Source organism: Danio rerio, chromosome 1 (genome assembly GCF_052040795.2).
Source record: "Danio rerio strain M-AB ecotype USA chromosome 1, GRCz13ab, whole genome shotgun sequence".
NCBI lineage: Eukaryota > Metazoa > Chordata > Actinopteri > Cypriniformes > Danionidae > Danio > Danio rerio.
This window is the reverse complement of record NC_141021.1, coordinates 25,838,774-25,855,883: the sequence shown is the minus strand read 5'-3', so window position 1 is coordinate 25,855,883 and position 17,110 is coordinate 25,838,774. Positions and strand designations below refer to the sequence as shown.

General features: G+C 34.2%; 2 protein-coding genes and 1 long non-coding RNA gene across 4 annotated transcripts in view; 2 read left to right on the top strand and 1 right to left on the bottom strand.

Annotated features, from left to right (window-relative positions):
• Positions 1-6,956, top strand: part of gatb (glutamyl-tRNA(Gln) amidotransferase, subunit B) — a 37,145-nt gene extending 30,189 nt beyond the window's left edge. Inside the window, 6 exon segments of the mRNA NM_001013446.4 lie at positions 332-376; positions 1,200-1,392; positions 3,379-3,512; positions 3,996-4,074; positions 4,179-4,313; positions 6,374-6,956. Coding sequence (NP_001013464.3) covers positions 332-376; positions 1,200-1,392; positions 3,379-3,512; positions 3,996-4,074; positions 4,179-4,313; positions 6,374-6,499 — 712 coding nt within the window. The 3' untranslated portion in view covers positions 6,500-6,956.
• A 654-nt stretch (positions 6,957-7,610) lies between these two features.
• Positions 7,611-14,838, top strand: LOC147846833 (uncharacterized). Its single transcript, XR_015476610.1, has 3 exons — positions 7,611-9,671; positions 10,421-11,197; positions 11,504-14,838. It is a non-coding gene; the product is annotated as an uncharacterized LOC147846833 (long non-coding RNA).
• Positions 14,579-17,110, bottom strand: part of fhip1aa (FHF complex subunit HOOK interacting protein 1Aa) — a 43,391-nt gene continuing 40,859 nt past the window's right edge. For both annotated transcript variants that reach the window (XM_087237218.1, XM_087237217.1), the window contains exon 13: positions 14,579-16,120. In XM_087237218.1, coding sequence (XP_087093344.1) covers positions 15,924-16,120 — 197 coding nt within the window. In that variant the 3' untranslated portion in view covers positions 14,579-15,923. The remainder of the gene's footprint in view (positions 16,121-17,110) is intronic.

Here is a 17,110-nt window from a genome sequence, read left to right as displayed (position 1 = left end):
ATGTTGCTATATACTGTAAGGGTGTCATATCCAATTTGAGGACAATAAATGCTGTAAGTACAATGTCCAGGTTGTTATCTAGTAATTACAGTAATTATGACATAAAGTAAAATGACCATCACACTAATGTTGGCTAATGTTGATATTTTCAAAATGGATGTATTTTAATAGTCACTAATATTATATTAAATTATATTATATTGTATTGTATTGTATTGTATTATATTATATCATATTATATTATTAGATTAGATTTGATTATACTGCTTTTTAAACATTTATTTTAAACTGAAAATTACTGTATTTACCATCTCGTCTTTTCACTCACCAGTATCACAATTCCGATGAGGGATAAGGAAGGCCTGCAGGACTACAGGTAAGCAAAACTCTAAACTGAACCCTTCAGGTGAGTGAAATCTATGTAGTAAAGGAAAAGAAAAACAGGAGTAAAACACTGGAAAAAGTAATGGAGCCGGGTAAAAGGAAAACTGTTGAAAGGATGTCAGCAGTAATACAGGTGCTGTGGAAGAAGAGAATGTGATCAGGAGATAAAACAGGGGGAGAACAGGAAGACTAGATCGAGTAAGTGGCAACATGAAGGACAGAAGACATACTGCCTGTGCTCTGATAATGCGACTGTAGATCTATATAAAGTAGGAGGAAGAGTAAGAATGTAATAACAAAATCATGTAGTGCCATCTACAGACTATGGGCAAAATAAACATGCTGAATGATACTCATTTATTTGAGAAAAAAAAAGTACTATTATTATTATTTTTTATATTTTTCTAACAAACCTGTATTTTATTTATATATATATATATATATATATATATATATATATATATATATATATATATATATATATATATATATATATATATATATATATATATTCATTTTTAACATATTTTTAAGAGAGCTCAGCCGCACAGGCCTCTGATGTACCACCACAGCAGAGGACCCCAGGCACAATCAGTTTAACAGAGGCTGGGTATATGTGACTGGTTGGTTCAGGTTGAAGAAGTCTACGAGGAGGCTCTGACAGAGAGACAGGAGGTCTGAGGATCAGGCCATGAGATGACACACTGTCTGAACACAGCAAACGCTGGCTTATCTCTGCACCTGATAAGAAGAAAACACTCTCATGTTTCCCCACATGACTCCATGTACATTCTGTCATCTCCATTTACTCTCAGGTTCATGCCAGAGCCCAACTTGCCACCACTGTTTGTGTATGAGAGTGAAGCCTCGGTGCCCGCTGGTGCTGACTCCACCCAGCTCGTGCTGATTGACAGGCTGAGCTCCCAGTTGCCAGAGCTGCCATCTGTGACCAGGACAAGGCTTGTGGAGACTTACGGCATCCTGAGAGAGCACAGCTTCACACTTGTGGTGAGACTGTTCACATGCTTGTTTTATAAAACAAATTTACTATCAGGCACATTGGTCCTTTGTATAATTGTTTTCAATTGTTTTTTTTACTTTAGAGTTTGTGATTTTGAAGAGTGGGATGCATTCCTGGTTTAACATCAATGTTGATCTTGAGGCATCATTCCTGTTTAAAATTGTAATCCTTAAACTATACCCCAAAACTAACCATAACTAAATTATTTCCAAAATCAACAATGATATAGCTAAATTGTGAACTGTATCCCTTAAATATGATTAGCTGGTTGGAATGTTTGAGAAACATGCCCTATTTATCATGCCGTGTGTTTTACTGTCTATGTGTGCCCTGTTTAGCTTACCAAATAGATTAACACTAGTATACTAAACTATGTGTGCCTTGGCTACTTTGCCAACTGGCTTGACTTAAATGAACTACTTTATGTGTACCTGGGCTACCTTACTGTCTGGCTTAGCACTAAGAGCCAATCCCAATTCTACCCCTTAGCCATTGCCTTAATGTCCCAATTCTCTTTAGCTTGAAGGCATAGGCCTTAGGGGAAGGGCTAGATAGCCCTTGAAACAGAGATTTTTCACCACGCTCGAAACCAAGGGGTTAAAGAGAATTTACTAAATTTCGCTATCTATAATCCACAGTAATAACTCCTGTACAGCAGTCCCACAACATCTGACACTCAGACACCCTGTCAGAAAAGACCAGTGGCTGCTTTTAACAGTGTCTGGTATAACGTTAATGTTCTTTTCGTAGATGAATAGATGAATATGGCCATGGTGTAAATGCACAGTTCAGTTACAAGCTTATTGCAACATTATATTGTTATGATAACATGATATCAAGGCCTTCAGTGATCTCCTGAACATAAATACCTACAAATAACGCTACTGGAATAACTATAGTAGTCGCAATCGTCTGATCTCATATGAAGCAAGAGATTCGGATGACATATGATGACGTGTGGAGGTGCTGTAGAGGTGTCCCATTTCTTAGGGGTACGTTTTAAAACCCTTCCCCTTCACACTCTGTTTCAAGGGCCAAGAGAAAGGGCACAAAAATAGAATTGGGATTGGGCCTAATTATGCGTTCTTGTTGAGCATGTATATATGAGAAACTTGAAAATGCCATAGACATACTTCTAGATAATTCCAAAACACAGTGTTAACATGAATGTTTGTTGGTGTCCCCAAAGTAATATAAATATATCAGAGGGAAAAAAAAGTAACAAAATAAACTATAGGAAACTATCCTGAATTTTCCTTCACTTCAAAAACACAGTGCTTCTCTGCACCACATGAACACACAAACAAACCACAAACAAATCCACAGCCTCAAACAAGATCCTTCTTTTATTCCTGCAGCAATTAATGATTGTTTTTAAGTGTCTACAATAAAAAGACAGGATTTGAGACCACTCCCGGGCCACTCACATACGGCATGCATTCACAATATCATGTGTTATTAATATGCCCATATCAAATCTGCACCCATAGAAATCCACAACATTATAGCCCATCATACAATCTATTAATTTACTTATGTAAATCTGTGTAAATATATATTTGTTCTGCTTTTATGTTTTATTTCTTTAATATAATGCAATAAAAGGCAAAGGTTTTCATGGTTTATGTACAATACAACATAATATATATATTTTTTTAATTAAATAATCCTGTAATGGATAAACTAAATGAGAACAACCAATTTTACCATTTCTTTTCACCAAACAAGTTCTATTGGATTTGCACTGTAACTATAAATAAAAGTTAAAAAGTTTTTTTTTATTATTTTTTTTATTTTATCTGTAAAGTTCTCAAGTCTTACTTTTAAAATCAATCCAAAGAGGTAGCAAAAGAAAAGCCATCAGAATCTGCCTGGCCCTGGTTGTTAATCACTCATGCATTTACATTTTTTCATCAGAAATATTAGTACTAATTGAAAAGACTTGAAATGATAACTCATGATAACTGTTTCAGAATGAGGATGGCCTTGTGGATTACTTTGAGAGCGTTGTTAAGATGACTAAAACTGAACCAAGGAAGGTGATTGGCTGGGTGATGAATGAGCTGATGGGAAATCTCAATCTCCAGAATCTGAAAGTCTCTCAGAGGTAAGCCTGCATTCAATAGCTGCAATACATCCCGAGCATTGGAAAAACAAATTAGAATAATTCCAAGAAAAAGGAAGAGAGGAAGTGTGTGTGTATGTGTGTGTGTGTGTGTGCAATGTGCATGTGTGTGCCAAGGGCTTATTTCCAGTCTGTTTGCTTTATTCCTTCTCAGCAACATTGTTTCCAGTCAGTAAATAATAAATAATGGAGGTTGTGTAGACTCATCGCCTGGGGATGTATGTGTGAGTGTTTTTCTGGACTTGTCCAGCTCACTGATCAGAAACGGCCTCAATGATCACCTCTTGTTTTCTTGACTTCACTCAAATCTGAGTGCGCCCAAAATTTGTAAACACACAGAGACAAGCCTTGATTAGCCTATCTAGTAATTAGTTCTCCTAAGTTTTAATGTTTCTAATTCTTGTTCTCCAGAATATTACTTCTTATGTCTTTGATTGTAATCTATTCTTTCCAACCCGTTCTCAGTCCCGTCTCTCCATGTGCTCTCGCTGAGATGATCAATCTTGTAGGATCGGGTCACATCTCATCTTCAACTGCCAAGAAAGTAAGACAAAAATAAAATAGAAATGTACAAAATACCCGATTGTCAGATGTTAAAGGTACTTTTTGGTGACTTTCGGGTTTTGTGTGTGTTTGTGGCGAGCACAGGTTTTCCAGGAGATGTGGAAGACCCCTGAGAAGACAGTGGAACAGATAGTCAAGGAGCAGGATTTGTGGATGATAAATGACAAAGAAGAGCTGCGACAGATCTGCCAGAGGATTGTGGACAGTCACTCTGAGGAGGTACATTAACACATTAATCTTTGTCTTTATCTTTTTTAATGGCAGCACAAATATATTATTATTATCATTGTTATTATTATTATTTTATATTATTATTAATATACTTTATTATATAAAAGTTTGGGGTCAGTAGGATTTTTAAATGTTTTAAAAAAAGCTTTTCCTGCTAGCAAAGGCTGCATTTATTTATAAAAAAAAATAGAGAACAAATTGTAAAATTAGGAAATGTTATTGCACTATAAAAACTGTTTAAAATGAGTTTAATTTTTCATTTAATTTAATAATTTATCCCAGTGATTTTAAAAGCAATAATGACTGGAATAATAATTTCATTTGAAACTACATACAATAAGTAAGAAATAAATAGTTAATAAATAAGTATTTAACAATTAAACTATTTTTTTAACCATTTTTAAATACTATCTTGATGAACAGAGTATTTATATTTAAATTATTAAATAATAATAAAAAACTGCCGCGAGGCAGTGGCGCTGTAGGTAGTGCTGTCTCCTCACAGCAAGAAGGTTACATGCGGTACAGGTGAATTGGGTAGGCTAAATTGTCCATAGTGTATGACTGTGTGTGTGAATGTGTGTGTGCATGTTTCCCAGAGATGGGTTGCGGCTGGAAGGGCATCGGCTGCGTAAAAAACTTGCTGGATAAGTTGGCGGTTCATTCCGCTGTGGTGACCCCAGATTAATAAAATGACTAAGCCGACAAGAAAATGAATGAATGAATGAATGAATAAAAAACTGGCCCCAAACTTTTGATTAATAGTGTATAAATATCAACACATCTTTTATTTTCTTTATTTTAAATGTTTTGTTTGGCTTGAAGAAATTGTTGTTGCAGTTTCCGATTCGTATGAACTAAAATGAGCCACTACAGATATATTGCAAATATGTTTTTCAGTAATTATTAAATTATTTTTTTACTGTTTGCCAATGCCAGCTTTTTTAAATGACTTTTGTTGCAGGTTTAGATAATCACTACTAAATATTTACTATAACTTGAAGCTAAAATAAATGTATTATACAACGTGAGCATAAAATAAAATGTACGGATTATTTTACAGATTAACTGTCTATTAAGATTTAGTTTAAGAACCACTAAATGTGTCAAAATAGAAAAATTAGGTTGTATCAGAAAAATCTACTTTGTCTTTATTGTACTTATAAATTTATACAAATAAATAAACAAACAAAAATAACCTGTACAAATATATTTAATTACTTTACCATTAAATAGAAAACTATTTATTTACATACAGTTGAAGTCAGAATTATTAGCCCCCACCCCCTTTAATTTTTTTTCTTTTTTAAATATTTCCCAAATGATGTTTAACAGAGCAAGATAATATTCTCAGATAATATTTATTCTTCAGGAGAAAGTCTTATTTGTTTTATTTTGACTAGAATAAAAGCTATATATTTTTTGATAGTCTACAGAACAAAAAACCATCGTTATACAATATTTTGCCTAATTACTTTAACCTGCCTAGTTAACCTAATTAAGTCTTTTAAATGTCTCTTTAAGCTGTACAGAAGAGTCTTGAAAAAATATCTAGTCAAATATTATTTACTGTCATCATGGCAAAGATAAAATCCATCAGTTATTAGAGATGAGGTAATAAAACTATTATGTTTAGAAATGTGTTGAAAAAATCCTCTCCAATAAACAGAAATTGGGAAAAAAATGAACGTGGGCTAATAATTCTGACTTGAACTGTACGCATTTATCTTTATTTTCTTATTTATGTATTTATTTTTTTTCTTTTAATTTCTTTATTTACTAATTAACAGCATGTAAACTGGTCAATTGTGCACTCATTTTTGCAAAAGAAGTTTGTTGCAGATTCAGAAATAAAAAGTTTATATATATATATATATATATACATATATATATATATATATATATATATATATTGAGCTAGTGAGACAATTATGTTATTGCTCAATATTTAACATTAACAATATACAAATACACAGTTTTCCATGTAGCGATCCCAGCTGCTTTTAGAACTGTTGCACAAATTTTGCAAATGAATGTTGTTATTGCAGGTTCAGATTATCAGAGGAGGTAATAAGAAAGTTCTGAACAAACTGATGGGGGAAATTCAGAAGGAAACCAAAGGCAAAACCAATCCGCTCCAAGTCAAAGCCATTCTGGAGGAAATGATCTTTTGAAGTACTTACAGTACCTCTCTTTAATAAATGGGATAGTTTGGCCAAAACTGAAAATTCCTTCACTCACCCTTCACTTGTTACAAACCTGTTTAATTTTCTTTCTTCTATTGAACACAAAACAAGTTATTTTGAAAAATGCTGCAGATGGGTAACCATTGACTTCCATGGTATTATTATAGTACTACTATCAAGTTAATAGTTGCCAACATTCTTCAAAATCTCTTCTTTTGTGTTCATCTGAAAAAAAGGAACTCTCAAAGGTTTGGAACCATTTGAGAGTGTATAAAAATGGAGTACATTTTAAACATTTGGATGAACTATTCCTTTACACCTGTTCTCTGGACAAGAACCTTAATGCAGCAATCTAAAGTCTCTGTAGCATCATTTTAAAAGATGTCTATTGCAGAGCTATGCCGCCTGTTCAGATAGCATACTAATAAACAAATGTTTCATGCAGCATGGCTGTGTTTTGTTTTATTTTTAAAGATTTCAGGACTTAATTCTTCACAGCTCGTTTATTCCGAGCCGAGAGACATTTATCACTCAATGATCATCGATTTCTTAATAGTCGGCCCTCGTGAGGAAATTGCGGGTGTGCACAGAATCTTTTTGTGCTGTGTTCAGTTGTTTGCAGCTCTTTATAGATTTTCCATCAGAAATGGATTTTGTGGGATTATTCCTCACTTTTAGCAGGTCGGATCAAGGTTGCTTGAAACTTTGGAGTGTTTAATCACCATTAGCCGTATCAGCGCAGTTCAGGTCAGCTTGCATGAGAGCCCTGACAGGAGGATTAAAATAAATGTAATATATTACAGAGACTTTTCAGTCAAAACCAAAGCATTGAAGTGAAACTGCACAAAATATATATATATTTGGGTTTTAAATATTTGTCTGATGGTGCCCAAGAAGGTCATGAAATATGAGTAACTGGCGCCCTCTGCTGGAGCCTGAGTTTTACAAACGCCATAAAAGATACCAGTGGTGATATCACTCTTTCAGCTAAAATATAATAGAAATACTAAGATATCACAATATGAGGACTTAAAAAAAAAAGGGGGGGGGGGGTTGTTATAGAGAACAGTGGTCATTAGGACAGTTAAATCCAATAGTGTGACATGTTTTTATGTGTTTGAGTAAAGTGTATTTTGTTTTGATTCTATTAAAGTCTGATAACATTATAAAAGTAAATCCTTGATTTTCCTTGTAAATAGCAAATATTTGTGTTTGGTTTGATTGAAAATTCCACAAAATAGTACTTTCTGAAAACATTGATATTGTGTGGACTGCAAATGAATATAAAGGCCTTTTTAGTTGTTGGACAAATGTCATTTTACTCTGTAAACATTTTTATTTGGAAATTTTAAGTTTCATCAGATACTTTGCAGAACAAAAATAATAATAAAGAAAATATGATCATATGAAAATAATTAGATTGAAAGAACTGAACTGTCCATAGATACTTTTTAGTGTACAAATCAAATAAAAAAAGTGTCCCCACTTTGAAATTGTTTTGTATTTAAAAATGTATTATATATATTTTTTTTCATGTTTCCATTAATATAAAAAAGAAACAGCATAATCAAAAGCTAAAAGCTGTACCTACTGTAAATTAAATTGTATGCTTAGAAACTATGTAAAAATGTATATATGAAAATTATTAAAATTTTATTACTAAAAAGAGAAAATATTTTGGTATACACTAAACCTGAACTTTGACTGAATGAGTGTCTTTTGTAAATAATGGTAAAGAATGTACATTTTGCTAAAACAAATGACTTTAAACAACCTTTTGCTCTTCTGCTGACAATTCTGTAACACTTTACAATAAGGTTCATTAGTTAATGCATTTAATAACATAAACTAATCATAAACAACCCTTGAACAGCATTTATTAATCATAATTGAACATTTACTAATGCATTATAAACATCCAAACTCATGATTGGTAACATTAGTTAATGCACCATGAGTTAACATGAATTAACAATGAACAACTGTATTTTCGTTAACTAACATTAAAACAAATACTGTAGTAAATGTATCGTTCATTGTTTGTTCATGTTAGTAAATGCATTAAGTAACATTAACTAATAAACCTTATTGTAAAGTGTGACAGAAAATTCCATCTTTGGGTTGCTTGAAACAACATTTTGGATTTATAAAGTTTAAGAAAGTTGTCATGTTCAACTGCTGTCCCGTTTGCAGTCTAAAGTTTTCAGCGTCCTAATAAAGGAGGGTTTGAGCGTCTCTTCTGTGATTAATTATAGATACATAAAAAACACCAAGTAAAAAAAGCAGTAGAAAAAATGATGCTCACCTCCATTCCAGCACAGATTAATCTTCACTCAGTCATACTGTATGCCAGGTTCAAGTTCTTTATTCAAGATTTCATACTGTACCTCAATATATTTGTGAGACAGAATTCCATTTAGTAAACAGAAAATGCTTAACATGTTCCTGTCTAAATATAAACTGATGAGCTGGTGAAGTTTCTACAGATTGACAATTCTTTTTACAACCAAGAACATACAGAACTGTACAAAGATGTGTAATAAAAGCATTGCTCCAACCCTCAGAACCAATTGAATCTAACATTTCTAATCTACAGTAGCCCTTGTCCCCCTCAGTAAAACCTACAATTCATAAAACTGCATAATGAAGATCTTTGGATTAACAAGTTACATCTGGGGCCTCGGGATGTTTGGTAATAAAGTTTTGATTGACATAATCAGGCAGGGGCTTCAGGAAAGACATTCAGCCTCCAAAAAAAGACTTTGAATTATTCAAAGCCTCCTGAGTACATTTAAGGAAATAAATCAAGTGTCTTCATTTCAATTATTGCTGGTGAAAACAACCAATGCTTACGGTGCACCATGTAACATCAGTTTAAACTAAAAACAAAGGTATCAGGTGATCTTTTGATATATAGTATAACATTACATCTGGAGACAGTAAACTACTGTGAAATCAAGGCAACATTTCTCTGATACTAAGGACACATTCTCATGCCTTTGGTGTTTTGATGCACTGAAACTGCATATTATTCATGCATAAGTAATTCATTCTGAAAATACAAAGCTAAACCTTAAAATAGTTTTTGTGGGGGGAAAAAAAGTATTTTAATACACTAACATTCAAAAGTTTGTGGTTTATATTATTTTGAAAATATCTTGTGCTCACCATTATTCAATCAACAATACAGTCAAAAATAGTGTTACAGTTTAAAATACATTTCTCTATTTACCCCTTGTGTACTGTTCAGATTTACTACACTTTCAATATGTTCGTAGCTGTTTTTGCCACATTGACTTCATTATAATGACTTTTTGATTGCAAAGCAATGAAACCATAAAATCATGCATTCTTTACTGTTGGTGGATTTTCTCTGTTGGGAAAATGTGTGGGTTTTTTTTGTTTTTGTTTTTAACTGTTGATCATCAGTTGGCACCATTAACCCTTTAGATAGGTCGGTGCAAAAAATATTTCTGGCTTTAATATGGAGTTCTAAAAAGCAAAATAGCAGATTATAATGTGTTTGTGCAAAAAATACACTTACTATGTTTTGAGAGCTGAGGTGCTTATTTTAATTTTCTCAGACATATCAAGAGCACTAAGGTCTCTCTCTCACACACACACACACACACACACACACACACACACACACACACACACACACACACACACACACACACACACACACACACACACACACACACACACACACACACACACACACACACACACACACACACACACACACACACACACACACACACACACACACACACACACACACACACACACAAAATAGAAGGCAGAAACAGCTTTTTTTGCACTGCAACTGAAGATCAACAGTAAGAATGAAAAAAAAAAACCTGTACCTCTTCCAACAGAGAAAACCAGCAACAATCAAGAATACAGATAATATGGTGTCATGACTTTGCAATAAAAAAAAATGCTAAATTAAAAATAGAAGTCAATAGGGCTAAAACAGTGACGAACAAAACAAAAGGGTAGTAAATTTGCCCAGAGTGTATTGTTAATTTTTTACATTTTCAAAGCATTTTTCAAATATACAAGTGAAGTCAGAATTATTAGCCCCCCTGATTTATTAATTTTGACCTTAAAATGGTGTTAAAAAATTAAATTTCCTTGCTCTGTTAAACATCATTTGGGAAATATTTAAAAAAGAAAAAAAAAACATTCAATATGGGCTTATAACTCTGACTTCAGCTGTATATATATATGCCAAAATAAGATCTGTCACCAAAAATCATTCCATTTGCTGAAACAGAGAAAGTTGTGGCCAAATTAAGACTCAAAATCACCCTAGAGTAGGGATGTAACGATTCAATATTCAATATAATTCACAATACTAATCCCATGAAATGATTTAGTCACGGTTTTTAAACAAAATTATTTGAAATAAATTTAAGGTAAAGAGCCTTTTCTTTTTCTTAAACTATTTTGAAAATTCTGTAAGAGAGCAACTTTCTCTTTCAGTCTGAAAAACATGTTCAAACTAACACTGATGCACAGTGTGATGTTCATTGCAAAACTGCAAACCATCCGGTCCGCATGGTTTGGCTAATCAATATTTTTTTGGGGTTTTTTTTTGTCCCTGCTGAAAAATCCAGCTTAAACCAGCCTAGGATGGTTGGCTGGTTTTAGCTGGTTAACCAGGCTGGTTTTAGAGGGGTTTTGGCCACTTCCAGGCTGGTTTCCAGCCATTTCCAGACTGGTTTTAGCTGGTCATGCAGGGAGATGACCAGCTAAAACCAGTTTGACCAGCCTAGCCAGGCTGGGAGCCCAGCCAAAACCAGCTATGTCCAGCTTAAACCAGGATGGTCACACTGGTTTTAGGTGGTTTTAGCTGGTCACTTTCCAGCCTGACCAGCTAAGACCAGGCTGGAAATGGCTGGAAACCAGCCTGGAAGTGGCCAAAACCCCTCTGAAACCAGGCTGGTCGACCAGCTAACCAGCCTAGGCAGCATTATTCAGCAGGGGTTTGTTTGTTTTTTCCATATAGACTGTTTTTCCGCTGTGCTGACAGTTTATATGCATCATATTCCTTGTGTTGTTAATGCAAGTAAACGTCTTTTGAGGGATCTGCACACAGTTTGTCTGGTGCACTTCGCTGCTGTGATTTTACTTTGCCGTCCCACCTCTTGCTCTATGCTGATGTGCGGGTGAAGCGAGTTTGCATTTGTAAACATCACCCCCTCTGCTCAAAAAAAGATATCACAATTGATTCAACATTTCTACTGTTTTTTATCATCATATATTTTAAACGATTTTCAACCGGCTCAAGGTGAATCGTAAATTCCCTACCCCAGAGTGGATGAAATCCTCCCCAGCAGATGCTATAATTCTGGAACAAAGACCTTTTTTTTAACATTCCATCAATTTTCTGGAATATAAACTAGTCATTAAATAGATAGTTCACCCCAAAGTAAACATTCTGCCATTGTTTACACATCTTCAGATTGTTCTAAACCTGTTTGAGTTTCTTTCTTCTGTTGAACACAAAGGAAAATAAAATGAAGAATGTTGTGAGACTAAAAACCATCATTGACTTCCTTAGTATGTTAATAGCTACTTTTTCCCAACGGTTTTCAGAATAACTTGTTTTGATTTCAACAGAAGAAAGTTTAGAATCACCTGTATGTGTGGAAATGTTCAATTTTGGGAAAATTACCCTTTTCAAAAACAATTTAAAATAACAGTTTGACAATGACCACAAACTTTTGAATGTTCGTGTAAATCTTACCCCACAAAAGAAAGTTACTTCTGTGCTGCATAGAAATTGTGAAAAGTACCAAGACAACATCAGTGATGCCTTACAAAGAACCAGAAAGTGTCAGAATTGTAGAGAAACTCCCGGGCTGCGTTCCACTCCACTTTTAGACACACTTAAGTTTTCAAGTGGACTTTGGACTAATAGACGAACCCTAGATTTTGACAGAGAGCAAATTTACTTAAAATGTACAGTACAGACACATACATGGCCTATAAAGCAATAAGACTGTTACATTACAACAGCAGTTTGCATTTGCAGTGCATAGTAGTTTCCAAAAGCTCAATGGTGTAGGGCATTCTATTCACTTCCATTATAATTAATGTAAGGAACAACATACAAGTCAACTAGATGGAGGAAAGGACATAAAAATGGAAAGCAGCCCAGAAGTCCCACAGGTTGGTCAAATGTACTGTATAAAATGACTGTTGTACAGGTTGACAGAGTATCTTTACTGTATATAAAACTCTTAAGGCAATGTTGAAAATTAAGGACGGTAGGAACAGGCACTGTTTAGAGTAAGGCCATCATGGGATTAAAATCCAGCAAAAAGACAAGGTCACTGTACATTCTACAAACAATCATCATCATTGGTTTTATTAAAGGGAAAGATCAGCCAAAAATGAAAACTTCATCACCATTTCAGGTTCTACACTGTACAAAAATGCTGCGTTCCACATAAATCCTTCATGTTGTCTCACCTCAAATTGATTAGGTTAACTGAAAAGGTTTGATTAGCAAACTAAAAATAAAACCCTTAAGTTGTCCAAAAAAAACCTTAAGAAAGATGTTATTTCAATGTTATTAGTTTGAACAAGCAGCAAAAGAAAACTCAGTTTCTTACTTCTGAGTAAAATCTCTTTCGTTGATAGTCTGAAGAATGTTGGGGAAACAACACAGCCACTGCCATGTATAAATATAAGTATAAAAGTCGGTGACTGTTTTTTCCAACATGCTTTAGTATATTTTTCTTTTAAGTTTAACAAAAGAAATAAAACAAGTGGAGAATGAGTAAACGATGACAGAATTTTCATTTTTGGGTAAACAATCCCATGTAATCTCCATAATCTAATGCTTCGTTAGTTACCTTTAGTTTCAGTTACCTGTTGTCCAGCACTTGAGTCCACAAGTCACCTTGAAATGGCTCTGTTTAACGGCAGGTGATACTGAGGTGCTCTTTGCACTAGTGCGTTTTTCGTTTTAAAATGCTTACGTTTTGATATGGTCTAAAATGATAGTCTATCATATTTAAAATTGGTGGGTGAAGATGCCAAAGACCCTGTTTTAGTTTGTGAAAGCTGGTAATCTGTTTCAGTCCATCTATGCTGAAATGAGCTTATGACCATGAGCAACTGGCAGTTTGAATATGAAATACGTAACATAACCATACTCTATATGTAACTAGTAGTTCAAATACAAATACGAAACACAAATACAAAAATACGCACATGTCCAGTGAGCATGAATGGTCAGATTTTACTGTATGCGTTTTAGGCTGTATAGTGTTTAAAAAGAAATTGTAATTTTTTTCTTCACCTGTCTGAGTGAAGAGCATTTTCATACAAAAAAAACTATTTAAAAGAAACCCGCACTTGTGTAAACAACTCCTGATGTTTGAGTGATGATTTGTGCTGCAGCAGTGATTGCTCGGTATTGAGATTTAGCTGTTTACACTAGTGTGGTTTTGTTTTAAAATCTATTATTTTTGTTACCGTTCAACCAGCCGTGCACACGACTCCAGCACTTTCCAACACACCATTTTTGTTTGTCAAAGATGCTGAAGATGCTGTTTTTGTTTGGTAATGCTCGTGTTTGTTTTCAGTGTAGATGGATTGAAACGCAAAGATTTGGGGCTCTATATTTAAAGATGTAGGCACAAAATCTAAGGGGCCTACCATACACCCAGTGTAATAAGACACAAGATGTGTTTAGCATGATTTGTTGCTATTTTTAGACCAGTGTAACCCTAATTTTCACATTTTGCGCCACATTGTTTAAATAGCAAATCCATTTGTGTCACTTTGTCCAGGGCAGAGAGCGTTAGGTATGCGCCTATGTGGGTTCAAACACTTTACAGGCAAGAAAACAGTTAAACAAACCATGTGTGCGAAAATAACTTTACTTTCTCTTACTCTTTACTTTTTGACTCTACTTTTTTACTTTGGTGAATAAGGAAACGGTGTTGTACGCACTCAGCTGAAGACATCCATTAGCCTACATATTTAATTGTGTTTGTCAAGCGCAAAGATTTGTTTCAAAACTATTTTTAAATTCAGTTCTAGTTTCCAACAAACAAATAAACGAACAACAACAATGAATTGTGCTCAAAAAACTGAGTTTCATATCCTATGTTTATGCCCCATATGGTGATGCAGATGTCACCAAAACCAGACAGGTGGACAAAACTAAACTGATTTTTATTAAAGCAAATATAAATACAGTTGAAGTCAGAATTATTGACTGAATTATAGGTTAAAGAGACTAATAATTTAAAATGGTGTTTAAAAAATTAATAACAGCTTTTGTTTCTAGCCAAAATAAAGCCAAAAAAATGACTTTCTCTAGAAGAAAAATATTATCAAACATACTGTAAAAAATTCCATTGCCCTGTTATACATCATTTGGGAAATATTTAAATCAAATGGTGGCTAATAATTCTTACTTCAACTGTATGCATATAATAATTAATACTGCTAATAATAATAACAACATTATGCAAATGGAGGCAGTGGTTTTATATCTACAGAATGTAAAAAAATAATGTTTGTAATATTTAATTCATTTTTCATATGTAAAGATATTTGTGTATTGCTGTACATCCTGTATATTAAACCTTTGAACCTACATAGGCGCATAACTAACGCGCTTTTTGCTATTGACCAGGTAAAATCTTGTCTAAAGTCCAGCACAGTCCATTTCAGTTCCTCAAAATAGCAACGCGCTAACAATGCACCTTTACAGAGCAGCACACCCAATGTGTCCACAAAGTGGCAAAAATGATTTTGCTATTTAAACAATGTGGTGCAAAACATGAAAATTAGGGTTGCGCTGGTCTGAAAACACGTCTTGTGATTCATTGCACCAGATATATGATAGTGCCCTTGAAAAGAGGCATAGCTTGGAATACAATCGCTCTCTGAATGGTCTTCTGGACTATCACATACTGTTCATTCGTCAAGCCCTGATCATATGACCATACAAACAGTATACAAATAGTAAACGGACTGAGGCATGCAGTGATTGGGAATGATAACATGCATTTTAGTCTATATAGTGGAGATGGAGATTGTTTTTCTGAAAAGCAATAAAAATGCACATATTTTTTTTTCAATAAAAATGGCTATTTTAAAAAGAAAACACCAGTATAAATATATGATTATATGAGTGATCATTTGTGCTGCAATGGGTATTAGTAATAACCAAAATGATGGAAATTTAAAGACTGTTCACACAGCAGACAAACAAATGCCGAAAGGATACTCCCTCAAAATTATTTACAACAAGACATTCCCAAATTAATTTAGAGGCTATAGTTCTTGCAATAAAAACTAAAATTCATTCAAAATGTCAAAAGTTCTGAGGTTTCCTGGTAACATAAAACAATAAATTTAAAAGCACAATTGAAGGCTACTGCTCTGTGGGAAGATGAGAGAGGATGGAGTGTTCTTGTGCAATGGCTGCCAGTTCTTTTAAGAATTCGGCGAACAGAACTGTGGCGTATACCTCTGTTTTGCTTAGGGGAACCACAGTTTTGGGTTGAATAGCGGAGTTCCTCTTGATTCGGTCGGCCTCAGAAGCATCTTCAGCTTGTGAACTTTGAGGATCTAGATTGAAATGAATGGGGAGGAAAGTCAGAAACATCTTTTGTGATTTCTAAACATTCTTATTGAAAGGATTATCTCTCTAATTCAAATATATACAAAACTCAGTGAAATAGAGCAGATTAAACTCTACTCTTACACTACAAGGCAAAACATATACATTCCTAAAACATAGTATCTGTTATTTACCTTTCCTGAAGAATCTAACATGCTCAATTGGTGCACAAGAAGCATGAGTGAATCAATCGGGATGGCAATTTCCACCCAGAGAAAAAGCATTTGCCATCCCAGGTCTAGTGACCCGGTGTATTTATTTAATACGGTGTATAATTTAATGCAGGTGTGTATCATTTTAAAAACAAAATACCATATGCTTTTAAAGGATTTTAAATTACAGTTTTTTTCAATTGTTTACAAACAATTACTTGTACTTCAGACACAATTTCTACAACATGTAACTGATGAACCACCCCCTGAACCAATTCTGCTAAACTACAAGCACAATTCCTGCTTTACACTCAAATTGCATGTTTACAACAAACATTTTTCAAAACACTACACACAATTCTCTGCATTTAACACAATTTTCATGCAGAAAATCTTTTGTTTTCACAAGGAACACACTGTCATTCACAATTGTAAAGTCAGTTGCCTTACTTTACACATACTAACTCATCACATGAGTAAACACTTGTCTCACAGAATTTTAATTTAGAAATCAGAACTCATCTGGATCATAACTGGTTCACTGCCCACCCTCGATTTTTAGTGGTTTATCTCCCTCCATATTCTCCATTCCTCAAACCTATTGAGTAATTGTTTTTCTGTCTGGAGATGGAAAGTGTATGACCGAAATCCACACACACACGTATACCCCTTTTCCAAGCAATAGCAGTTGATGCTTTTCATGGCTGGATTCGCCATGCAAGGTGACATTTCCCCCACTGCTTGGCCAGACCAAAACAGAAAAGAAGATGCAGTATAGCTGTTTTT